The sequence below is a fragment of the Garra rufa genome, chromosome 15 (genome assembly GCF_049309525.1).
Source record: "Garra rufa chromosome 15, GarRuf1.0, whole genome shotgun sequence".
Taxonomy (NCBI): Eukaryota; Metazoa; Chordata; class Actinopteri; order Cypriniformes; family Cyprinidae; genus Garra; species Garra rufa.
The window spans coordinates 6,383,715-6,411,687 of record NC_133375.1 but is presented as its reverse complement, the minus strand read 5'-3'; the positions used below and the strand labels follow the sequence as shown (position 1 = coordinate 6,411,687).

Genomic DNA, 27,973 nt, shown 5'->3' with positions numbered 1-27,973 from the left:
CAAACAAAAGCAACCTAAATGTTTCATCATAAAAAACAGCACCAGACTGAATTAAATCAAGTTTTCCAACACAACTTACTAATAATGACTTTAAAATGACTTGGTCATAACTTTTATTCAATGTTTTATTAGCCCTATTTTCCTAGATATTTTGTAACCGACCAAGCCGTCAAAAATGTGTGGTAACAAAAGCCGCCTGAACGAGACAACAGTAATGAATCTTTGGATGTCAACAGCTTTCTGTTCCTTCATTTTCAATCCCTTTTGTACATGAACCTCTTTTGTTGTGTAATGTTCCGTCCCTTTTTGCATTCCTCTGGTCTTCACCTCTCATGGTAACTTTGCGATAACTCTCAGGAATTCACTCCTTTTGCCATTTTTAGACTCGTTCTCCATGTTTTTGGTTGCTGTTAATGTTGTAGTGAGCAAAGTAGTTTCAAACTGTGTCATCTGTTAAAAAAAACAAAGAGAGAAAAGAAAAAGGGAGACGCAACGTAAATAACTGGGGAGTAGTTAGTCAGGTTAAGTTGTTATAGTTACAGCACATTAAGAGCGGACGTGTGAAAAGGCATAGCTCTGGGTGAGATACCAGTGTTGCCACTGGCGTCTCTGTCAGAGTAACGGTTTGGCTCAAATGCCAAATGTCAGTCGTAAACATCCCAGACGGCCTTCAGCGACCTGTTCAAAGAGAGTTACAGCACATGTCACCTCCAGTTCAAATCAAACTGCTGCCTCTGTCTCGTCAAAAAGCTAGCAAAAACTTTGCAAGATATTAATTTGATATTCATATCATTATTCATAATTATATGAATAGCACACTTGCAAAAGCTCTTTCTGATTCTAAGTGGGCAGATTTAAAAAAATAATTCACCCCCAAATGAAAATGTTGTCATCTTTTGCTCACACTCATATCTTTCCAAACCCAGGACCAAAGTTGCCCATCCCTGGTGTAAGGCATTGAAAATTCAAATGCTAAAGGAATTTGTGCGACATTGGCAGGTTACATTTGGATTATCAGCATTTATGCACCCACATACGGAAAACACAACTAAAAATACAATTTGCAATTACTTTCGAAAATAATTTTACAAATCCGTTTCAAGCTACTATGAAGGGATATTTAATTAATGTAAAAAAAAAAACTGTTTAATCAAAAGTCTTCCGAAAAGATGAAATCGCTTGATATAATTTTGATCTAACAGGCTTTTATTTACATACACTGATGTTCAAAAGTTTGGGATCAGTACGATTTTTATTGTTTTTTTAAAGAATGCCCATCATGGCTGCATTTATTCGATCGAAATACAGAAAGAAAGAAAAAAACAGTTATATTGTGAAATATTATTACAGTTTAAAATAATGGTTTTAATATATTTTAAAATATATTAAAACCATTATAAAATATATTTTAAAATATAATTTATTCCTGTAAATTTTCATCAGTCATTACTCCACTCTTCAAATCCAAATATGCTGATTTATTACTTTTATTATCACTGTTGAAAACAGTTTTGCCGTTTAATATTTTTTGGAACCTGTGATTCTTTTGTCAGTATTCTTTGATGAATAAAAAGTTAAAAAGAACAGAATTTATTCAAAATATATATCTTTTCTTACAATATACAGTGCCTTGCGAAATTATTCATACCCCTTCATTGTTTTCACATTTTGTTATGTTGCTGCCTTATGTTAAACTACTTTAAATTACTTTTTTTTCCCACATCAATCTACACTCCCTACTCCATAATGGCAAAGCAAAAAATAGGTTAACATTTGTGCAAATTTATTAAAAATAAAAAACTGAAAAGATCCCGTTGCATAAGTATTCATACCCTTTTCTGGGACACTCAAAATTTAGCTCAGGAGCATTCATATTGCTTCTACAGTCCCTGACAAAAGTCTTGTCGCTTGTGTACAAATTGACTTGAAGTGCTGCTGAAATATATTTCTAATCAAGATTTTTTTACAAGAAAGGGCTCATTTTAATCCCAAAAGGTTTTGTAATAATGTTTCAGTGCAAAATGAAACTGCCAAAAAGTATTCTAATATTCACAGCTTGGTAAAGCCCATTGAGTCAATTTTTGCAAAGACATAAGTGTTGTCGCCTTGTCATATGAGCTTCACCTGTTACTAATAATGGATCAATTAGGTCTCAGTTGTGTATAAAATGAACCCCAGTACACTAGACCTTCACATCAACTGCAACTAGACCTCTGCAAACATGCCTAAGATTCACCCTGAGACTAAAGTTTTGATTATCAAGAGGCTGAAGACCAGATCCACTGCTGATGTGGCAGACACCTTAATGTGTCTCAGCATCAAGTACAGAGGTTAAAAAAAAGATTTGAAGAGACTGGAGACGTTTTTACAAGCCCAGGTCAGGCAGACCCCACAAGACAACTGCTCGAGAGGACCATTTGTTGGCCTTGAAAATCCAAGGCCAGCCCATTTTCCACTGCAGCAGAGCTCCACGAGACCTGGTCACCTGAAGTCCCTGTGTCCACCAGAACAGTTTGTCAGATTCTGTCTCAAAATGGCCTCCATGGTCGAATCAGTGCCCAGAAGCCAGCACTAAACAAAAGACAATTGAAAAACCATTTGGCATTTGCCACGGCCCACAGCCTGCTAAAAGGATGGATGCTGGAAAATGGAAGAAGGTGGCTTTTTCAGATGAATTTTCTGTTAAATTACACCACAGTCGCCGCAAATATTGCAGGAGACCTACTGGAGCCCGAATGGATCCGAGATTCACCCAGAAAACAGTGAAGTTTGGTGGCGGAAAAATCATGGTCTGGGGTTACATCCAGTATGGGGGTGTGCGAGAGATCTGCAGGGTGGAAGGCAACATCAATAGTCTAAAATACCAAGAAATCATAGCTACCTCTTATATTCCCAACCATAAAAGAGGCCAAATTCTGCAGCAGGATGGTGCTCCATTGCATACTTCCATCTCCACATCAAAGTTCCTCAAGACGAAGAAGATCAAGATGCTCCAGGATTGGCCAGCCCAGTCACCAGACATAATAATCATTGAGCATGTGTGGGGTAGGATGAAAGAGGAAGCATGGAAGACGAAACCAAAGAATATTGATGAACTCTGGGAGGCATGCAAGACTGCTTTCTTTGCTATTCCTGATGACTTCATCAATAAATGGTATGAATCCTTGCCAAACCGCATAGATGCAGTCCTTCAAGCTCATGGAAGTCATACTAGATATAAAATTTGGATCTCACAGCACCACTACTTAATTTGCTGACATATTTTTGTATTTGCAGTAAATTTGTTCAATTTCTGTATAGGCGACAAAACTTTTGTCTTGCCAAAATTTGACCTTTTTGTCTTGATTAAATGATAAATCTTTTTTCAGTGAAGCTAATTTATTTCAGTGCATTAAACATCATTTGGGAGGGTTTTAGCTTTTCATATGAGCTATTTCTAACACCAATTTATCAATTAAAAGTTAGGTTAATAGCAGGTGTTTCTACAAAATAGATAAGCGACAAGACTTTTGTCAGGGACTGTAGATGTCACTACTCTTCGAGTGGAGTTAAACTGTGGCAAATTCATTTGAATGAGTATGATTTAGAAAGGCACACACCTCTCAGAAAAGGACTAACAGCTGAAAATGCATATCAGAGCAAAAACCAAGTCCGGAGGTTAAGATAACTGCCTGTAGAGCTCAGTGACAGACTTGTGTTAAGGCAATGATCTAGGGAAGAGTTCAGAAAAAAATCTGCTGCATTGAAGGTTGACAGAAGCATTATCCATAATGGAAGATGACTGGAACAACTAGGACTCTAGAAAATGTCTGCCAGCCCCCATCCAAGCTGACAGAGCTTGAGAGGTGAAAAGGTGAGGCAAAGAATGGCAGATAATTGCCAAATGCAGATGTGCAAAGCTTGTCACATCAGACCCAAAAAGACTTGAGGCTGTAAAGGTGCTTCAACTATGTACTGAGTTAAGGGTATGAATACTTATGCAATGTACTTATTTCAGTGTTTTATTTTTTATAAATTTGTAAAATTCTCTATACACTCTCTACACCATAATAATGACAAAGCAAAAACCAGATTTGCATATTTTACAAATTTATTAAAAATAAAACACTGAAATAAGTACATTGCATAAAGCCTAAAGTCTTTTTGGGTATGATGTGACAAGCCTCACCTTTTCACCTCTCAAGCTCTGTCAGCTTGGATGGGGGCTGGCAGACATTTTCTAGAGTCCTAGTTGTTCCAATCGTCTTCCATTATGGATAATGCTTCTGTGAACCTTCAATGCAGCAGATTTTTTTCTGAACTCTTCCCTAGATCATTGCCTTAACGCAAGTCTGTCACTGAGCTCTACAGGCAGTTATCTTGACCTCAGGACTTGGATTTTGCTCTGATATGCATTTTCAGCTGTTAGACCTTTTCTGAGAGGTGTGTGCCTTTCTAAATCATACTCATTTGCCACAGTTTAACTCCACTCGAAGTGTAGTAACATCTAGAAGCAATATGAATGCTCCTGAGCTAAATTTCGAGTGTCCCAGAAAAGGGTATGAATACTTATGCAATGGGATCTTTTCAGTTTTTTATTTCTAATAAATTTGCACAAATGTTGTTTGCACAAACCTATTTTTTTCTCTGCCATTATGGAATAGGGAGTGTAGATTGATGTGGGAAAAAAGTAATTTAAAGTAGTTTAACATAAGGCAGCAACATAACAAAATGTGAAAAAAAAATGAAGGGGTATGAATAATTTCGCAAGGCACTGTATGTTTTTTATTTATGTTTTGATGATAATCAAAAGTTTTATGCATTTGAAAAAACACGAGTGAGTAGATTGGACAGAACTTTCATTTTTGGGTGAGCTAACCTTATAAATTCAGTCATAAAAAAAGCATTGAAGAGGAGCTAGTATGCCACATCTGAATGTGTCATTGCAAAAAAAAAAAAAAAAAATCAAGTTTGTTAGCAGAACAACTCTTCTGTTTCCCAAAACAAGTTCAAATCCATGGACAGCATCCGTTGACATGTTTTCAGTTACCACAGACATTTATTTTTTTTACCATGCATGAATCAGTTTGTAAAAACAAACAAAAAATCTAATGCAAGTGCTTTACTGTACACATGGTTTTTGTTTGTGCAAACTGAAGTACAAAAGCATTATCTTGTGTTGAACTTTGAATGTTACTGTAAGGTTAAACTCAAAAATATAACACTGAAAGAATTACTTGGACATTTTGGAATTCAATGCGATTCAATTACAAAAAGCAATACAATTATGTAGTAAACAATTAATTAGATGTGTATCTAACTACATATACAATCCATATTTTCTTCTTAATATGGTTAACTAAGGTTCAAAATATTTTTTAGGTCTTTTTTGAAATTAGCCATGTTCCTTCAGTACATACTGTGCAGACAGTGGCCCTATAAAAAATACCTAAATATCTTAATGTCACTGCATTAGATGAAATATCAAACCAAGGAGCTTTTATTTTATAGAAAGACGTAAGAACACGTTTCAGCTCAAACATTTCACAACATGTTGTTTTTCGATGAGGCATTGAAATTCTCACACTTTGTGGAGTTCAGATTTTAGTCATCATTCATCATACTCATCTTGATCACTAACATCTGACATACTCTGCTAGGACGCCTGTGTAAACTCAAAGCAATAATTCACTCAAAACTGTAAATTTGCTGTAAACCTACTCACCCTCAGACCATCCAAGATGTGGATGAGTTTTTTTTCATCAGAACAGATTTGGAGAAATGTAACATCACTTGCTCACCAATGGATCCTCTGGAGTGAATGGGTGCCAACAGAAGGAGAGCCAAACAGCTGATAAAAACATCACAATAATCTACAAGTAATCCACACCACTCCAGTCCAACAATTAACGTCTGGTAAAGCAAAAAGCTGTGTGTTTGTAAGAAACAAATCCATCATTAAGAGTGCGAGTCCTCTCTCCATAATAACGCTTTCTCCAGTGAAAAAGGCATCTGGTCTGAATCAGGAGAGACATATACACCAATCAAGCACTGTTTACAAGCAAAAACAGGCCAAAACTGTTCTAAAGAAACAGACAACAGAGAATGGACATTTTCACTGGAGGAAGCATTGCCAATACTTTGGCCACAAGCAACTATTTAAAGTTAAAACACTTTAATGATGGATTTGCTTCTTACAAATTTGCAGCTTTTTTCCTCACATGATGTTAATTGATGGACTGGAGTGGTGTGGATTACTTGGACTCTTATTCTGACGGCACCCATTTACTCCAGAGGATGGCCTGAGGGTGAGTAAGTTTTCAGAAATGTTAATTTTTAAGGAGATTGCTTGATTTGATTTTTTTCCTGCAGGGAAGACACTTTTTTTCATGCACCTGTGAAGTTTAAGATTTTGGGCCTTTTGTTTTTTTATGAAGTGTTTTTCAGACTAGTGAAAAGAAAACACCCAAATGACACTGTTAAGTGTTTCTTTTATAGCACGTTATCTATTTGTGTCAATAGATTTCAATTACAATACATGTTTTAAAGGCCGTTTTTCTCATACACTGAGCCATACATCTCCACTTCAGTAGCATTTACACACACACCAAACTTTACATTTTTATTCATGTCTATATCCTGAAGGCTTTTACGAAGGGATTATATATAATTGGCTTGATTTTATACAACATTTTATTCCCCCGAAAAAATGCATGTTTTTTTTTGTCTGTTTTTTCTGAATTATGGAGTGACAAAATGAGACCAAAATCCCCTTTGTAAAAACATTTGACTCTAAAATGTAAAAAACTATTAAACAATAATTTTGAAACTGACTTCATCTAGTGTTTGGATTTTTGTACTAGAAATGTATGCAAATTAGCTTATATTTCGTTAAATAATGCTTTATTTGCATATTTAGTGTAACTTGTAATACAAAAAATGTTTGCAATTATCAATGTAATTAATCAACTGTGTAAGTAAGGTGATAACTATTAGTTCGTTTTTTACCCTATTCACCTGCAGTGTCAAAGAGGTTTAAGTGTTCAAATACCTCTTGAGGCCAGTGTAACAGGTTTTAACAAATGAATGAGTGTTTATGCACCTGTGGGAGCAGCTGAATGCTGTCTGCTGCTCTTGATGTTCAAGAAAATTGTGTAGGAATCATAAGCAAACAAGATCCCAGCCAGCAGCCCGAACACCTGTGAGAGAAGAAGAGCATTTTTATAAAACACCAGATGCCAGTAGTGTGAAAATCAGGAGTATATAGTGCGCTAATAATTCAGATTTGATCAGGAAGAAACAAACATGACATGTTTTGATACTGAACGTTGGATGTCTTACCCCACCGGCGATGCGAGCCCCGTCCCCAGATCCACCGATCACACAGATCAGAGAGGTAATGAGATAAAGTGCTGCACCGATCACTGCACGAATAAGATCCTAACAGGACAAACAGAGAAAAGGTAAGCGGCGCTCATTCGTGTAAAACTAATGATGGAAGTATGTGTGAATTCACACTCACGCTCCAGAGCCAGTTCACCACCAGGAACTGTTTGTCCAGCTCCATCATGAAGACAATGAAGAAGATGATGGCAAAAACCATCTCGCAGATGGCGACCGCTGAATACCCGCCATACATTGATGCGGCGTAACAGATGAGGATGATGAAACTGATGATCTACAGAAAACACACATGCAGTTTAATAACTTAATTGCAGCAGTGTACAAGTGTGTAAAGATGTGAATGTGGTTTTGATCGGGCATTAGCAATTAGCTGACAGATGCCGTATTTATACATTTCTGCAGATAGCCTGTTTCTCCACTGCAGTGTTATTACTGGTAAATTTGCGATGAAAGGGAAAAAGTGACAGACACTTGTAACACTTTAGTTTAGAGTCCAATTTTTCACTGTTACTACACTCTTAAAAATAAAGGTGCTTCACGATGCCATAGAAGAACCTTTTTTGTCTAAATGGTTCCATAAAGATCCTTTAACATCTGAAGAACCTTTCTGTTTTACAAAAGGTTCTTTGTGGTGAAAGAAGGTTCTTCAGATTATAAAAAGGTAAGAAAGAAATGGCTCTTTAAAGAACCTTTGACTGAATGGTTCTTTGTGAAACCAAAAATGGTTCTTCTATGGCATCGCTGTGAAGAACCTTTTAAAGCACCTTTATTTTAAAGAGTGTATAACCATATAACAACTACCTTACTAACTATTAATAAGCAGCAAATTGGGAGTTTATTGAGGCAGAAGTCAGTTATTAGTTAGTTAATAGTGAGAATTGGTCCCCAAACTAATGTGTGACCCAGATTTTTTTCTGTATTTTCCGTTCGACTGTGGAGGGACGAGTTTAAGCTGATTGATTGGAGAAGTTTGGTATATGCCACTAGAGGTTCATTTTTGTCATTTAGGTGTCATTTTCACTGGATGATCATTTAAACATTAAAATGAGAAAACAAGTTGAAACACACAGGGATGCATTGCTTATAATAACATCTCTAACATGAATATAGTAAATTTCAATTTTCTGCATTTTCATTTCATGTTGACTTTAACAAAACCTAAAACAAAAGCTAAATGAAAATATTTTTCATGAACTGAAAAAAAAAACAGCTGTGAAAAACTGAAACCAAAGTACATCTTCTAAATGTGTTTTAAACTGAAGTTGACATAGAATCGATTTAAAATTTTCAATACACTGTAAATTGACAAATTCTAAAACTTAAAACCATTACAAACCATTTTGAACTGGAGTGCACAGGTGTGTGACCTTTCCAATGTGATTACACAATGTGTAAAGTCGAGCTAGTGCAAAATGAGCATTTGTGGTTAAAAAGTATTCAAATGTATATATATTTTTAGAAAATAACTGATCGTTTCACTAGATAAGTTCCTTATTCCTCTTTAGCCCTGAAGCTGCAACTTGGAAGTTCAAACCGTTGGCCACCATTGAAGTCCACTATATGGAGCAAAATCCCGGAATGATTTTTTATATATATATATATATATATATATATATATATATATATATATATATATATACACAGTGCCCTCCACTAATATTGGCACCCTTGGTAAATACGAGCAAAAGTGGATGTGAAAATAAATCTGCATCATTTATCCTTTTGATCTTTCATTCAAAAAATTCACAAAATTCTAACCTGTCATTGAAGTAAATCAATAGAACCTAGGGGTGAAATATCATTATGAGATAAATGTTTTTCTCTAGTTCCCTTTGGCGACTATTATTGGCACCCAATTATTGCAACATCCTTTTCCCAAGATAACAGTTCTGAGATTTCTCCAACAATGTCTGATGAGTTTGGAGAACACCTGACAAAAGATCAGAGGCCATTCCTTCAAACAGAATCTCTCTAGATTCTCCAGAATCTCTTTATTCCCAGCTTCATGTTGGTGCTTCTTCTCTTCCGTTTCTATACAGGGTTCAGGTCAGGGAACTGGGACGGCCATGGTAGAAGCTTCATTCTGTGCTCAGTGACACAATTTTTGTGTTGATTTTGATGTTTGTTTTGGATCATCGTCCTGCTGGAAGATGCAACCATGGCCCATTATAAGATTTCTAACAGTCAGGTTTTGATTTTTTATCTGCAGGTATTTGATCGAATCCATGAAGCCATGTATCTAAACAAGATGTCCAGGACCTCCGGCAGAAAAATAGGTCCACAACATTAAAGACCCAGCAGTATTTTTAACCGTGGGCATGGGGCACTTTTTAAGCCCTGTCTGCACCGAAACCATCTCAAGGATTAGCTGCCAAAAAGCTCATTTTTAGTTTCATCTGACCATAGAAGCCAGTCCTGTTTGAAGTTCCAATCATGTCTGACAATTGAATATGCTGGAGTTTTTTTTTTTTTTTTTGGATGAGCCAGGAGGATTTTTTCTTGAAACCCTCTGGAACAACATGTGCTGATGTAGGGGCTGTTTGATCAATTTATTTTAGGCTTTCTGACCCCAAGACTCAACTAATCTCTGCAATTCTCCAACTGTGATCCTTGTAGAGTCTTTGGCCACTCAAACTCTCCTCCTTATCGTGTATTAGGATGATATAGACACACGTCCTCTTCTAGGCAGATTTGTAGCATCTTTAGTTTAATTATTGCCCTGAAGCATCTTTAGAAGTCATTGCATTTGGAAACAAAGATGAAGTTCATAAGGTAAATGCGTACCTTGACGCTAGGGGTCAAAAAACAAAAAATCAAGTCAAGAATCTGGGTGTGATTCTGGAGTCAGACCTCAGTTTCAGTAGCCATGTCAAAGCAGTAACTAAATCAGCATACTATCATCTTAAAAACATTGCAAGAATTAGATGTTTTGTTTCCCGTCAAGATTTGGAGAAACTTGTTCATGCCTTTATCACCAGCAGGGTGGACTATTGTAATGGTCTCCTCACTGGCCTTCCCAAGAAGACCATTAGACAGCTGCAGCTCATACAGAACGCTGCTGCCAGGATTCTGACTAGAACCAAAAAATCAGAGCATATTACACCAGTCCTCAGGTCCTTACACTGGCTTCCAGTTATGTTTAGGATAGATTTTAAAGTACTTTTACTTGTTTATAAAGCACTCAATGGCCTAGGACCTACATACATTGCAGATATGCTCACTAAATATAAACCTAACAGACAACTCCGATCACTAGGATCAAGTCAGTTAGTAATATCAAGGGTTCACACAAAACAAGGGGAATCCACTTTTAGCTATTATGCCGCCCGCAGTTGGAATCAGCTTCCAGAAGAGATCAGATGTGCTAATACATTAGCCACATTTAAATGCAGACTCAAAACTCACCTGTTTAGTTGTGCATTTATTGAATGAGCACTGTGCTACGTCCGAACAGATTGCATTATTTTATATATAATCATTTTACTGTATTAATTAATTTGAAATCATTTTCTTTTTTAAATCATCTTAAATGTTCTTAATTTTGTTTTTATTGTTGTGATTATTATTTTAAATTTTTATGATTTTTATGCTATTGTGATTTTAATTCCTTTTTATGTACAGCACTTCGAATTACCATTGTGTATGAAATGTGCTATATAAATAAACTTGCCTTGCCTCGCCTTGATGGTGGGGATGGGGATTTTCAATGCTTTAGCTCTTTTCTTACAGCCACTTTCTATTTTGTGAAGCTCAACAAACTTGTTCTGCACATCAGAACTACATTCTTTGGTTTTACTTCTTGTGATGGATGATTAAGGGAATTTGGCTTTTGTGTTCCTCATATTTATAATCCTGTGGAACAGAAAGTCACGGCTGGACAATTTTATACTGATAGCCACCCTGATGTGCTAAAAAAAAATTGTAATGTTAATGGGAATGTACTTTAGAGATATTTTACTTAGACCAATTTTTAGGGGTGCCAATAATTGTGGCCAACGTGAACTAGAGAAAAACATTTATTCCATAATGAGATACCCCCCATTTTCCATTGTTTTACTTCAATGAAAGGTTAGAATTTTGTGAATTTTTCAAATGAAAGATCTAAAGGATAAACAATGCAGATTTATTTTCACAGTCACCTTTGCTCATATTTACTAAGGGTGCCAATATTAGTGGAGGGCACTGTATATAAAAATCCTGGAATTTATATAAAAAGTATATACATTTGAATTATTTATTTATTTTTTTTTAGAAAATGACAGATCGTTTCACTAGATAAGACCCTTATTCCTCTTCAGCTCTGAAACTGCATTGAAACTTCAACTTGGAAGTTCAAACCCGTTAGCCACCATTGAAGTCTACTATATAGAGAACAATCCTGGAATGATTTCCTTAAAAACCTTAATTTCTTTGCAACTGAACAAAGGTGACATGGGGTGAGTAAATAATCAGGACATTTTTATTCTGGAAGTGAACTAATTCTCTAATTTGCTCATATAGAACAATCCGTAACTTGTTCAGTTGTATCTTGTACAAGAAGTATAAAACGCCAGTGTGTATGAATGCTTTCTTTTTTATTTTCCTAAACGTCCTTGGCTTTTTAGTGTGGAAATTCTCCCTCTCCAGTACGTCACCCATATTTGCTGCCAAATCACCACAGCTTTCTACCACTGTTCACTACCCACAATTCATCTGAACGTGCCATCTGCTCTAGGTGTCAGTTAACAGCTCAGCTCCGAATCTCTCACATCCTATAGAGTTTGTGAAGCTTTTTCAAGTTAAATTACTAAAACATGTGGTGAGGACTAAAGAGAAAAATACAGCACGGAAGTAAACACACAGAGCGAGTCCTTATATGGTTATAAACTAAGAACTATTATAAGAATACCTTTGGGAGTGTGCGACTATTTCAAACGTCTAATCAGCTCATAAACTCAAACACTGGCGTTGAGATCTAAATAAACACTGTCGGCTACAACTAGGAAAAGTTAGCGGACATTAGTCAGAGAAAAACTCAGACTCAGTATAATAATCTATGACTCATGGTTTGTTTTTAGAGAATGACAAGTATGCAGACTGAAATAAGATTACAGAGTTTTCCTTTGTGCTACTGACAAGCCTAATAAAACATTAAAAGAAAAAAGAAAAAATGACAGATTTCAGATTTCGCTGCTTGCCTTAGCAAACACTTATATTTGTTTCATATTTGTTGGAAGGACAGTACAGGTGCTCTTGAATGGTTCAGTTCTTCTTGAAGTGTCATTTATGTTGCTAGGGTTTGAGGTGGTGTTAATGATTTGTACATATGCCACTGTCAAACACCTGTGCCTTGTGTTTGCTGTCAGAGTAACAACTGATGCAAGTGTGAAGATTAAAACTGCTTTCTCAAACAGGAAGATTCTCAATGTGTTAGGAGGCAAGTTTCCTGTTTTCTGTCACTTGGGGAAACAACAAAGTTATGTTACCATGGCAATATCTACCATAAACAATACATGAAACATGATTTTCTAAATGCATGCTATAATGTAATGATTCACCTTCCGGTAAAACACTTTTCTCTGGTGAGGTGTGCAAGGCTTTTCCAGTTATTTACTTTGCTTAAGCCTCAAAGCTTTATCGCAATCTACTGCAAACTCACTTTCAGCAGTGCAAGCTCAATTTTTCATTGAATCAACAACCGACGGATATTTGCTATCCTAAAATTGTTCTTTTTCACTAAACTGTTTCATTTGGATGTACATTATAATACAGAAGAAAAAAATCTGTCTCTACTTTAATTCTGACTCAAAATCAAATTAGGACTGAATCAAAATTCACTGTTACACACACCAACAATGCGTAACATTTTGTTCTGTTCTGTGTGATTTCTGCTGCCAATTCGTTTCGTAGAATACATAATGTTAAACAAGACTACACTTAAACCCTTGAAATAAATAACATTTCAGCAATCGTTTAGTCACTGTTTAAGTACTGTTTACTTTGTTTGCCGTGGGACACAAAAGGCATTTGCTCCAACATGCTGGGACTGACAAAAGAAACGTAAAACACACCAAAAACGCAACATAATTACAAAAGAAATCAATTTTATCTGTGTGCTGTAATCCAAATCTTCAAAATATTTAAACAAATCCAAGCAATCTGTACACTGTAAAATCCAATAGTTTACCTTACTTAGATTTACTTAGTTATCTTTACTTAGTTGCTATACTTACTAGGTTGTATTAAGTTACAGCTACTTTCAATGCAAGTAAAACAATTTACTTACTGCTTTGAGTGACGCTTACTTAAAATATTCAAGTAGTCACAAAGGAACCAATGACATTAAGAAACCAGTGAGAGGCAGCAGTGCACTAATATGTTGCTAATTTCCTAAATAAAAAAAGAAGAAGAAAATAAAAGTTTTTGAGGTGGGTCAATAATAGTTAATCTGCAGTTATTTTTCACAATTTACATTCACTTATTTCCCAAAGTCATCTTGAATGTTGTTTCAATACAGCTGAAATATTTGAAAGAACATCACATTAACCTGACTTCATAAATAGATGTTAATTTTCATAGTTAGGTTAAGATACATCCAAATTGTACGTTTCAGCATCAAAAATGTATGTTTTGTCCTTCTAAACGTTATGTACTAATACCTATGTCTTCGGAAAAACAATTTAAGACATTTTGGATAAAAACCGGGATCTTTTTGACTGTCCCATTGACTGGCAAGTAAATAACACTGTCAAGGCCCAGAAAAGTATAAGTGACCTCATCAAAATAGTCCATCTGCCATCAATGATACAACCATCATTTTACAAAGCTATGAGAACACTTTTTGTACACAAAGAAAATAAACATAACGTTTTCATTCAACAATTCGTCACCTCCATGCACCGTAGCACTATTTTGGAGAGTGTGCACTGAACGCAAACAGCGTAAGTTGTTCTATGTCAGCCGCAACACACAGATACGTTTTCTACGTTTATTTACTCTTTGATTCGAATGAAATCATGCTGTTCCAAACCCATAAAAGCCTTGTTTATCTTTAAAACATAATTTATAGATTTTTTGGATGTAAACTGGGAGCTTTTTGACTGTCCCATTGACTGTCAAGTAAATAACACTGTCAAGGCCCAGAAATATAGGAAAAACGTCAAAATAGTTAATCTGCCATCAACGGTACAACCATCATTTTACGAAGCTACAAGAATATGTTCATGTGTGCAATTTTGTAAAGAATCATTTTGTACGCAAAGAAAACTAAAATAATGACTTATTCAACTATTTGTCACTGTAGCACGATTTTGGAGATTGTGCACTGAACACAAACAGCGTACGCTGTTCTTTGTCAGCCGCAACACATGGATACATTTTCTACGCTTATTTACACTTTGATTCAAATGGAATCATGCTGTTCCAAACCCATAAAAGCCTTGTTTATCTTCGAAACACAATTTAAGATTTTTTGGATGAAAACCGGGAGCTTTTTGACTGTCCCATTGACTGCCAAGTAAATAACACTGTCAAGTAGGGGTGGGAGAAAAAATCGATTCTCCGATGCATCGCGATTCTCTCTTCAACGATTCTGAATCGATTCCTAATTTTTCAGAATCGATTCTGAGCTTGTTTTTTTTTCGCATATGGCACGTGTGCGCGCTAGAGACGCTGCCTGCTTCATTGCACAGCATTTGCACTGTGAGACTCGTGCGCACTGCTTGACATTGTGTGTTTCCACCCGCCGTGTTTTACTTAAGTTATGCTTTCATTTCTGCCGTCTGGAATGCAGTACTATTAGATGCACTGACAGACTTTCGCGTGCGCTTTGTGTTTGTTCGTCCTAAAGCTCGATTGCAGATGCGGTTAAATGCACTTGCGTTTTCAAGTAGTTTTAAACGAAACTGTACTACATACAGTCAGTTATGTTTTTAGAGCAGGACAAAACATCTGATATATCGAAATAGATCTGTGCATCAGTGGCGTTCCGTCCATATAAGCTGCTAATGCTCCGCATACCCAGCCTGTCAGAGAGACTGCATTCACGTGTTAAATAATATAAACATGCTTATAAGTTGATCCCTTATTTGAGATAGAATCTTCCGGGCAAGCAGATTCTCCGCATCTTCCTCGACTCCTCAGAATTGATGCGCATTCTCTGTTTTTCTGTCATGTGCATGACTTTATTCGCGGGGTAAGCTGTCCGCGAAGCGCTCGCCCAAGCGGAAAAACGCACTGTTGCTGCCAGATCCTGATTGCCGAAAATCATATTGTGTTTGAACATCCTAACTGTATATTATCATAATTTCTCAACAATTCAAAATGTGAAAGTCCACTGAAAAAAATAGCCTATATAAAATGTCTATAATTTTTTTAAATAATAGGTAATAAACAGGGAAAAGAGGAAATATTAAAATATGATTTCGTCTCTGATTTTATTGGTTTCTAAATAATCTAAAGATATAATTATTTTTGGTATTACTGGTGGTTTTAGCACTAAGCATGCCTGGTTAAAAAAAAAAAAAAAAGTCACCGTTCGCCACTGCTGTGCATTAGTTTGTTAAAGCTGCCTGTCTATGATCTCATCAGTAATAATAAAACGGCAGTAATGCTGAGGAAAAAAGAAAAACTATTGTCTGTAAACTTTCAGATACCTAAAGAACACCCTATTTTAAATAAGTAATTGTTTTAAAAAGTACCTTGCTTATATAGTTTAAAAAATAAAGTAAAATTGGCACAAAATAAATTTGATATAAAACATATGAAAATGTAGCCATGTGCAGTACTATTGAAAACTAAGAATGTGAGCATCATGATATTTAGTTAATAATGAAAACAGTAATTAAATTAGATTGAATCTTGAAACCAGTGAAGATTGACACACCTACTTTTACAGAGATTTCAACTATAAACAAAAAGCATATAAACTGCAATTTTACATGTTTTTAAAATTGTAAAGTTGTATTTGCACAGTAGAAGAATTAATTGGGGGAAAAATGTAGATCAAGAATCGTTTTGGAATCGGATCGTGACTCCCAGAATCGGAATCGGATCGGATCGTGAAGTGCCTGAAGATTCCCACCCCTACTGTCAAGGCCAAGAAAAGTATGAAAAACATCAAAATAGTCCATCTGCCATCAATGGTACAACCATCATTTTACGAAGCAACAAGAAAACTTTTTATATGCAAAGAAAACTAAAGTAACGGCTTTATTCAGCAATTCGTCCCCTCCGCGTCACCATAGCGCCATTTTGGAGAGTATGCACTGAACACAAACAGCGTATGCTGTTCTATGTCAGCCGCAACACATGGATATGTTTTCTACGTTTATTTACGTTTTGATTCGAACGAAAACAGTGTATCAGCTTGACGAAGCTGACAGAGAACAGCGTACACTGTTTGCATTCAGCAGATACTCTCCAAAAGGGTGCTACGGTGACGCAGAGGAGAAAAATTGCTAAATAAAGTCGCTATTTTTGTTTTCTTTGCGTACAAAAAGTGTTCTCGTAGCTTCGTAAAGTTATGGTTGAACCATTGATGGCAGATGGACTATTTTGACAATGTCTTTCATACTTTTCTGGGCCTTGACAGTGCTATTACTTTAGTAGTATTTACTTGGCAGTCAATGGAACAGCCACAAACCTTCTGGTTTTCGTCCAAAATATTTTAAATTGTGTTACGAAGATGAACAAGGCTTTTACGCTTTTACGTAATTAATGACAACATTTTTATTTTGGGGTGGAGTAACCATTTAAAAAAAGCTTGTTTTTGAAGCTAGACCAGACTAGCTACTGTAGAAGCTAGATCATGAGTGCGATTTTGCGAACGCTCTCTGTTTCTATAGAGTTTCTAACAGCAGCTGTAGTGACGAGATGACTTACTAATCAATGATTAGTTATTTCATGTAGAAGGCGGGGCTTATTTACCATATTGGGTGCTACACTTTCTCCCATTCATAAATAATAGGAGTACACAGTCTTCTTATATATAAGGTCCTTGGTATAAACAATGTGACCAGGCTGAAATGATTCATTGGTGCATGTTATTGTAAAGGAAAACATTTTTTCTTGACATTCTTTTATCAAAGTCCAATTTTTCTTTTTCTCTGAGGTTATTTTTCAATCCTTCCCTTCTAACCTGTTTATCAGCTTCCTATTTAAAAAAAAAAAAAAAGAAGAATGGATGAAATTACTGTTTGTGACACAACAGGCAACCACAAGTCCAGGTTCTTCAGCTTGATAACCGGAACTGCAGCTTGAATGATCTGTTAAGCATTATATATGCATGTATTATAAAAAATTCTGGTTTACATTTATTAATTTGGCAGTTGCTTTTATCCAAAGAAACGTATATTGCATTCAAGGTAAATTCAAGGTTTATCAATTCTTGCTTTCTCTGAAAATCGAACCCATGACCTTGCCATTGCCAGTGCCATGTTTTACTGTTGGAGCTGCAAGAAGATGTTTATAGAGAAGAAATACACTATACTAAACATATATATATTTTTTTATATAAATTGATATTGTTGCTCAGAAATGATATATTCAATTGATCAAAAATGACAGTAAATTTTTGTTACAAAATGTAAAATATTTTATTTAAAATAAAAAATCTTTTTCAAGTAAATAAATGCTGCCTGGTTGAGCATAATAACCTTCTTTCAAAGACATAATTTTAAATTGAACATAATTGTAAATATTTGCATTATTCACTCACAGAACCTTACTGAAGTAATGCTAAATCTGTATTTTCTCACATACTGATGGTTATTTGGGCTTATTATTGTTATATTTGTCGCTGTGTCAGTTTTACGGGTATGTGCCATGTACACCTCAGTTTGATCACTTTTTCACCTCAGTTTGATCAAAACAGCAACAGAATGCAGTTCTTTTCTGAGAGACAAAATGAACCTGGAAGTGTTTTTGCAATGTGTTTGTTTTAAAACAGTACTGTCTATTCGGACTAACATTAATAAACTAACCGATACACTGTTCATCCCTACTGGTGACCCTTAATTCATATACAAAAGAGATACAAATAGTCACATCATAGCCAGTCAAAAGTGCAACCAGCCTGAAGTCAACCACTTAAACCATAAACGTAAACCATTTTTAGCACAGACAGTTTTCATTTTCAGCTAAGCTCAGAATTCCAGAGAAAGGGCTGAGAAAGGCATTTTTCCATCAAGGGTAGCCAGTTTAAAACAAGCACAGTCTTATCTCTCCATGCCTTTGAAATGAAGCCAGCATGAGGGCACATAAACACACTGCTGCCAGCCAAACCTTCAGTGTGACAAACGCATAACACTGCATTCACAGTTCTTCACACAGCTACATGACTACAACTTGGTCTACAAACTGACCCAAACTTTAAAAAGCTCTTTTGTCACATCGTTAAATAAATAAATAAATAAAATATAACATATGTGTAATTTGCGTCATTCTAAGAAAATGGCAGAACATGACTAATTACCAGTTTAAATAACTGATCTAACATTTCATTTTTGTAAGCTGAATCTAATCAGCAAATTTGCATCTTACAAGCCCATTTTAATGACTGTAATTTATCTATGTTTGTATGTAATAGCATTGAAAAGTTGTTCAACAAAACAGGTTTTGAAACAGAAATGTCATGGGTTGTTTATTTACTTCACTAAAATACTACCAGAATCTACTCAGTCATGAATTCTGTCATGAATCTGAAAGCTGAATAAATAAGCTTACCATTAATGCATGTTTGTTAGGAAAAGACAATATTTGGCTGAGATACAACTATTTGAAAATCTGGAATCTGAGGGTGCAAAAAAAATAAAAAATTAAGAAAAAAGCCTTTGAAGTTGTCAGAATTAAGTTCTTAACAATGCACATTACTAATCAAAAATTAAGTGTTTCTTAAGACTGGTTTTGTGGTGCAGGGTCAGAAATTCTAAAATATGTAGATTTCTAACTTACTGTAACAGCATTGGAACAATAACCAAATATATAGATTTAACTGCGATCAGCAAATGAATAATCCACATTTGTTGATCAATAATCTGAATATTGGAAGGATGCATCACCCTATAATTGTTCCCCAATTTTTAAGCCAGTTACGGCCCTGAAACTTTGGTTCTGAGGTGATTTAGGGAGGAATTTAGAAAGAAGTTAAGAATTAACTTGTTGAAGTTTCTAATTGAAATGCAAAAAAAAATTATAATAAACAAGGAATGTAACATATTGCTCCGAATATATGATGACCCTGATTATAAGACAACTCTTTCCCACCTTTTCAAGTAACAAATCTTGTCTTGACCTAATTCTGAAAAAAAATTTATGTGTTTATACAAATTAATTAATTAATTACACACAAAATGGTTGACATAGCCACCACAGTCATTTAAAATTATATAAAATAACACAAAGTGAAAATAAAGTGCCATTTTGGGGTTATGGCCCAATATTAGCATGAACTGTTAATGAAGCATATGGTAACACCTCCTGGTTAATAGAATGGACATGATATATGTTTGCTAAACCTTCCAAGCTAGTAATAGCTACGTAATTTACTGGTCAGTTTGGTAATTTCATAATTTACCAACATTACCACGACATTGCACAGAAATAGGTTTTTTTTTTTGGGCTTAATTTTAATAATGACATTATATTGTGAGTGCATGCAATGGGCACGGTATTAGTTTTTCTGAGGTGAGAGAGAATTTTTTATTTCATAAGTCAAAAAAATAACATTTAGGTTACTTTACTACACACAAACTGAAGCGCAACAGTGTTTTCAGCCTCTAGAACTGCTCTAAGAGTCACTTCATGAGCATTTTACAGTTTCCTGTGAGAAAAACTATCGTCATATCATACAAACAGAAACTTAAAGGACTTCACAGCAACCTGTCAAATAAAATTTTGGTTTAACTTGAGGAAACCGTGACAGAAATATTACTTAATGTAATGATTAGGGCTGCCTTCGACTAAAGCTTTTTCTGATTGACTACTCATCGTTCATTGTAAGCATTAGTAGACTATTAGTCACACGTTTATTAATAAACCATATAAATCATAATAATGAGCATTTAATTGTTTACATAACATTATGAGCACTCAAGCACATGCAAAAAAGCTTACCACAACACACCAGCAGATATAATAATTAATGAACGTGTCAGGGAAAAACAGCAAGGAGACTGAATCAATGTTTTAATAATTCATTGATAAACTAGTGCTTTGTTTTCGGCTTAAGAGATGTCAAAGAAGTCGAAGACACTGACTCGTCATCTCTGCAGTAGTGATGCGTCTGTATGAATGTTTTATACGGATTACATAATTGGAGAAAATTAGTTTTCTATTTGAATTAGTTCATTTAAAAGTAGACATTTCACTCTATATAGATATATTTTTCATGTCTGTAAGGCAAGTATACATAGAGTTTTGAAGTTTACAGAGTTCACAGAGACTGAGACGGCAGAAAGCACATCCTGTTTGCTTTAATTATTTTACAAAAGCACAATGCTTCGTTGTTATTCTGAGTGCACAAAAAAAATGTAAAAAGTCTTCACAGATTCGAAAGATGTATTATATTTATCTGTATAACTAAAAATGACGGAGTATTTTAAGAGCAAGTGACCGCACTGGTGCCTCCATCTGTCATGCAGTAAGTTTGCTATATTCAGCTTCCAAACTCCGTACAGACATTTTTCTAGGTTAACATTACTGCTATGTAAACTTGATGAAAAAGATGAAAAGCCATATCTCTGAGGTTGATAAATGATACGTTAGTGTTTGGATTTCCTGCCCCATATACTATATTACTAGCCTGGAAAAATCCAGACCCTAATCTATTAAGATTAAGGGTCTGGGATCGAGCAATGAAAACTGCCTAACTCGAGGGGCGGCACCAAGCATGCATTTGAAACTCTAACTGCACGCAATTGGATAACGCCACGACCAATCACAACAATACACGCTTAGCTACCAGCAGAGCTAAATGATGTTTCATTAACAAAGTTCGGGAGAAGCGCGTCAGATGCTTAGTGTAAACATCACAAGTCAATCAGCGCCATAGGTTTAAATACAGCTGACTCACCTCAATTCACTCGATGGTTTATCAGTAACCCTCCACCACCCCATCTCATCACTCCGAGTTCTCGCTACTCATATTGGGGGGTAACGTACTCTGGGTTCGGGCCACTCCCGAGCTCGGAGCCCTTCACCGGACAGCACGCCAAACATGCACTACTATTCTCCGGCTAATTATATGCAAGCGTGAACTCGTGAACTGACATAACTCTCATAACTCTTGCCGTATCCAGTCGGCAAAACAGCAAAAACGTCCTTCTTGCAAAGGAACGATTCGAGTTTTCGGTTTTCTGTTCCTTTTTTATTAGGAAAGCCAAGTCTAACTCGTTCATTGTAGCGGCCAAAGCCGTTTCAAACAACTTGTTGTTCATCTGTAGCGACAGCGATCTTTCAATTTTTACTACATGATTCGACGTCGCAGCGCTCTCATCATCAGCTTAGCTCGCCTCTGGCCCGCCTACATCAGATACACCGATTTGATTGGTTCCCACAATTGCTTACGTATTGCAGTAACCTGCATCATTGCTCGATGCCAGAGTGTCTTGCAGAGACAATTCAAATTGTGCTCTCGCGAGACCTCTGGATTTCCAGGGTACTATATTACCACATAAACCAGCTGTTAATGATCTGTTCGCCACAGAACTGCATGACTTCGTCACTTCCTTTGGATTTTTTTTTCTGCGACTAAGTGTCTAATAAAATTCTGGTCGACCAAGCCTCTTCTCGTTGACAGTTGGGGGTAGCCCTAGTTATTATAGTACTACTGTTACTAATAAAATTTTGTATTAAAACATCTTATTTAAAGGTTTATTTGTCAAGAAAAAATATTTACTAGAATGTATTTAGCAGAAAAATGTAAATAAACGACACAGTATTTTAATAAATTGCTGTTTAATATTGTACATTTCATGATTTTTAGACATTTTAGACATGCTTTATGAAGAATAAAACTTAATTTAACCAACAAAGTTAAGAAAATTTTAAGAAAAAAAAAGGGAATCCAAAAAAATGAAAACGAAAAAAACTATTGGAATAATTGCTGTTAATTTGAAACAAACAATTATTCTATGAAAATTATTTGTTTTAAAATATAATATGAACATGTCTGAAACTCACTGCAGCATTACAAACATCATTGTATGGCCTTAAATAAAGCCCTACAAAGTAAATGAACAATCTTTAAATCTACATGTCTGAACTGCTCCAGAGTCATTATGCCCGGCCCATGCCTGTGGGCAGCGAGGAGCGCAGCAGAATGGGCCGCATGATGTCATCAGGCACCCCTCCTTCATGCACATATGTATCGGAGCTTTATGAGTTGTGGGGACTGGCACAAACTGCCTCTATGAGCCTCACAGGCAGACTGAACTCCAGCCAGCGCACAATGAAGCTCTATTCAAGGATGCAGCGCTGCCCCTTTAAGAACACCCACTACTGAGGGCTCCGGGCTGCACAGGGTCACGAGGGTGAAATGGATAAATAAGGAAACACCAGAAATAAAGAATACCTAATAGACCGAAAACATTCACTGTAAGACTTTTACAATACAGCAAATGCACAAAACATGATAAATATGCAGCCTACTATACTTGCATACAGTGCATGCTGTATATTACAAGGAATATTTGACATCCAAACACTGATCATTTTTTAAAGACGCACTCAGCAATGGCAAGGCGCCCACTGCTTGTTCAAGTAACACTAGAGCATGCATTCTTGCATGCGTTTACATTTGTTTTTATCCAAGTCGTCAAAGCATAATAGAGCTATACAATACATCACTCATCTACTCTATGTCTCAGTAAAAGTCCTAGCATGCTTGGCTACTTACAGTAAGCCACTAGGCATGTCGTTATACTTGCCTGTGACTCAACAAGTTTGGATGTGGGTGTGTCAGAATGACAAAACTGAACTCTTGAAAATGAGTGCACGATGTTCAACGTCCATGACCCTAACCAGCAATTAGTTATATAACACGCTATTACTCCTCAAAGTAACACAGTAATCAGTGTCAGTTAGTTATTAGGTAGATGTCATGATAGGCCAAGCTAGAAATGCAGATTATTTTTATAAGAACGCAACAGGATGCAGGAGGTTGGGCATGTGAAATGTGGTGAACTAGGAAAGCTTTCAGCCGGTTTAACATTTAGGCTTTTATCTGTGTTTTCTCTAATGGTTTATGTCTTGTATGTGAATGCCTGGTGAGTTTATGAATCTACTAAAGTCCCTCTGTCAGCTCTGGTTTGAATTATGCTCTGCACAAATTTGCTAACAAGAACTTTTATTGTCATTTTATTAATTCGCTATTGCTTATATTTATGCTTAGGGTTAGTTTGCCACAAATGAAAACTGTGTCATCATTTATTTATCCTTGTGTGTCATTTAATTCTTCCAGTGAACACAAAAGCAGAAGTTTTGCAGGACAGTTTTGAAGTGGAAGCAAATAGTGACCAAGGTCTTTCAGGCTCCAAAAATAATCAATGTCATCTGATGACTTGACAGACAAGTTTTAAGTAAGAATGAGATACGAGAAAGTTTGAACAGTTTGTTTCAATTTCATTTGTTACAGGATTGTGCTGCATCATTTAGAACTGAATTGAGAATGTTTTTAAATTGACATTATATATCTATATTTCAATTGAATTTCAGTTGGGGTAACAAACTGTATAGAAAGTTGCCGCTTGAGTTTTAATACAAGGAAGTTGAAAGAAACCGAAAGAAATCCATTTATATGACTAACTTCTTACTAGAAAAGTAAAGGTTTTTTTAAAGCCTTAAGAGACAGAAACAGACTGGCAGACAAACCGATATAAAATAGCTAGGTCAGACACACAAGACAAAACAAACAAACAATCAACAGACAGACTGAAAGATAGAATGACAGACTGATAGAATGATAGACAGACAGAGCAATACATAGAATGATCGTCAGTAGGGCTGTCAGGATTCCTCAAATTAAATTTTGAGTACTGCATTTTGCCTGTGGTGATTAACCAGCTGCACGAAATATTCAAACGAAAACTAGGGCTGTCACTAACGATTAATCGAGTAATTGGATAAATTATATATATATATATATATATATATATATATATATATATTGTGTCCATATGGTTTAATTAATTTAAAATGGTTAAAATATCAAAACAAACGTGCAAAATAATTGCATACATTCTCTTTTTTTGTAGACCAATTTCTGGTTTTGATTTACTTTGAGATAATATTTGGGGGATGATCGCAAAAATGTCAATGTGGTGTAACCGTAAAAACTTAGTACCAAATAATTGATCTTGTTTAAAAAGGTGAAATTCTCAATAAAACACCACATCAGCTGGTTTGATATAATCTTACATTAGTACTATTTAATAGTAAAATAAAAGTAAGTGGAACACCATTGTTCTAAATATTATAATTAATTTGGGGAATTATGTGAGTATTAAAATAGACCTAGGCCCTTTAAAATTACTTCAAATATATAATAGCAATGAGGCAATAATATTTAGTTCAAATAAAGTACCAAAAGCAAGTACGTTGTGCTCCCAGATGAACGTTATAGTAAACCCAAACTCACAACAACATGCAGATATGGAGTTTAAGACGCTCTGCACTTCTAAATGATAACTGTTTGTGTGGAGCAGCATTTACTGTGAGGGGAGCCGCTCTGACACACACATAGATAACCTACACACATGCAAATAATCAAAGCGCATTTGTTGAACCTGTATTATTCTTTATTATGGTGTTTAAATGGGTTTAATATATCATGCAGCTTTGGAAAACAGTTTAATAATGCATTTTGTGGATTCTTGTCCATGATTTATTTTTTATTTTTTTTAAATAAAGTACTCAAACTGAATCGAGAAATTATGACAGCATCAATTCAAACCATTTAAAAATCATATTAAAGCATAGAGCTTTTGTAAATTCACAAAGGCTGTCATTCAGTTAAATAAATAAATGTGCTGCGGGTTTAATGTGCACTTTATTTATATGCATGTACGTTATGCGCATCTCAGAGTGACTCCATGCACAGTAAATGCTGCCCTACACAAATAGTTATCATTTACAGGTGTGGACCGCCTTGAACTTAATATCTGCATATGTTGTGAGTCTCTAACTGTTTTGTTCATTAAAACCATATGATTACTTGCTTTTGATACTTTATTTGAACCTATTATTATTGCTTCATTGCTATTATTTTAATAGCAAATTTTAATTGTTCGCTTACCACAAAAAAATGATCAGATTACTCGATTAATCGTGAGAATAATCGACCGATTACTTGATTAATGAAATAATCATTAGTGACAGCCCTAATCAACAGACAGAATAAATGAATGCACATACAAACAGATACAGTTACAACGCAGCAGTGCAGTAGATTAGAATGGCAATTTAATAAGCTGTTTAAAAAGTGCATTCTCCTGTTCAGTTTCAAGCATGTGGAGCGCTTTCTGAGTATGCATTTAATTATCATTTTAGCTGTTTTGAAACAGAGCGTAAATGTGGACTTCAAAGACTTCTTATCCTGTTGTGCCCTCTATACGAACTAGTCGACGTCAAGCTTAAAGCGTCATGGCAGACCCCTATACATATTTATTATGTATATATGAATACACACACACACACATACATATATATTAAAGAAAAACATGTTAGATTTATATGTAAAATATAAAGTGCTTACATACAATACATACAAATATTTTTAATAAATGTGTGTATTTATATATACATAATAAATATACACACTACACACACATATACTGTAGTACGCAAACAAACTTGTATTTTGACTAATCCATTTGCAGCTCTAATTGATAGATAGATAGATAGATAGATAGATAGATAGATAGATAGATAGATAGATAGATAGATAAAAGTATGAATATACAGACAAAACTACTGAAAAAAGTGCAATGTGACAGACTGATGAAATGATAGACAGACAGAACAAAACAGAATGATCGACAGACAGAAAAAATGACTGCACCAAACAAACGTAAGATAGACAGTCAGAACAAACAATCGACAGACAGAAAGTTAGAATGACAGAACGAAAGAACCACAGATAGACAGACAAAACTATATACAGGCAAAAAAAGCATATGAAGGACAGACAGACTGATAGATGGAACAACGGATCCAAAGAACAATATGTAGACAGACAGACAGAATGATACAAACATTTATGAATGTACTGACAGAACTATCGAACAAAAGAACAAACGACTAAACGAACATACGACAGAAAGTACAATAGATGGAACGATAGATAGAATTAACAGACAAATAAACAAATGTATGACAGACAGAACAATACAAAGTGTGATCTAGAGACACAATGAATATTCGAACAAACATGCGGCAGATAATGAATAAATGAAAAAATGAATACACAAAAAAACAAACATTAGAATGTGCAAGACAGACAGACAGATAGATAGATAGTTTTAGATATTTGGTATTCGAAGACCGTTATGTTACAGTCCTTAAGCATTTTGTCATGGTTCCCAAATGTTCTAGATATATCGCCCACAACAACTTCTTTCTGAGGATTGAGGGATGTGTTAAAAGAGAAAAAATGGTTCCAGCAGATGGGTGAAGCCTCATGAACTCTGACCTCACACACCATCAAGCACATGGTCTGCATTCCATGCCACCTCCTCCCAAAAGCACACACTAGTGTGTCAGTGTGAAGTTTCAAATGCCTCTGTGATGGGAGCTATTTCATTCAACAGCACTATTAATACACTTTTCGCCCACTTCTGTTACTAGCCATGCTGCTATACGCTTAAAACAAGACGTAACTGAAAATGTACTAATGCAGTTTTATAATTGTGTTTACAACCTAAAGCTTTATGTTATGTTGAATACAGTTGCAGATCTGCAGATCTATTTTTAGCTCTCAAAGTAATAATTATGTGGTTTATTACGGTCAAGGGTTGTCTGACAGACACCTTTATGTTGTGGTATGAAATAAAACCAACGCTATTAGCTTGTTTTGCTCTGTTTTAGTCAAGTGTGTGAATCAACAGGTGAATATTTTTATTTAACGATTGGGAGCGTCTCCATAGCAACAGTTCATTTCAACCCACACCGTTTTGTTTACAATACTATCATGCTATTTAGTCAAAAGAAAAACTCAGCTCTCTCAGCTTTCTGCAAGCGTCTTAGGAACAAAATAGAAGTAAAATTAAAGTCACAGTTATGTTAATAACTTACTATTTCAGCGGCCAGGATCGTTCCCTTTCGAGTCCGCACATAGTTCTTCAGTTTCTCCAAACAGCCTCCGAACGGACTTCCTTCAGTTTCTGCCATTCTGCAGATGTATTCCTATTAAATATGAAACCTAGTGCCCAAACGTTCACAAAGACGATTATGTTAAACGAGTTACACGTAGATGATTTAGTCCGTTAAACGCAGCTTCCAACTTCATGAACTAACTTCTTGAGTGCGTCTGACTGTCACTGTTACTGTTACAAAGCAGCAGTGCGGGCTGGAAAGCGTGAGTGTGCGGGGCGTTGGCTACAGCTGTAGTGCGTAC

The 27,973-nt window shown here is 35.6% G+C and overlaps 1 protein-coding gene across 2 annotated transcripts; it reads right to left on the bottom strand.

Moving 5' to 3' along the window:
- Positions 1-6: 6 nt before the first annotated feature.
- On the bottom strand, positions 7-27,973 carry plp2b (proteolipid protein 2b). 2 transcript variants are annotated; one of them, XM_073819377.1, is made up of 5 exons: positions 27,652-27,973; positions 7,502-7,657; positions 7,321-7,419; positions 7,082-7,178; positions 7-678 (listed from the first exon to the last, which is right to left on the bottom strand). In XM_073819377.1, exons 1-5 carry the CDS (start codon positions 27,745-27,747, stop codon positions 671-673), a joined length of 456 nt encoding a protein of 151 aa, XP_073675478.1. In that variant the 5' UTR covers positions 27,748-27,973; the 3' UTR covers positions 7-670. The 2 variants fall into 2 exon arrangements, with proteins under 2 accessions (XP_073675478.1, XP_073675477.1); XM_073819376.1 differs by having other exon boundaries at positions 7-450.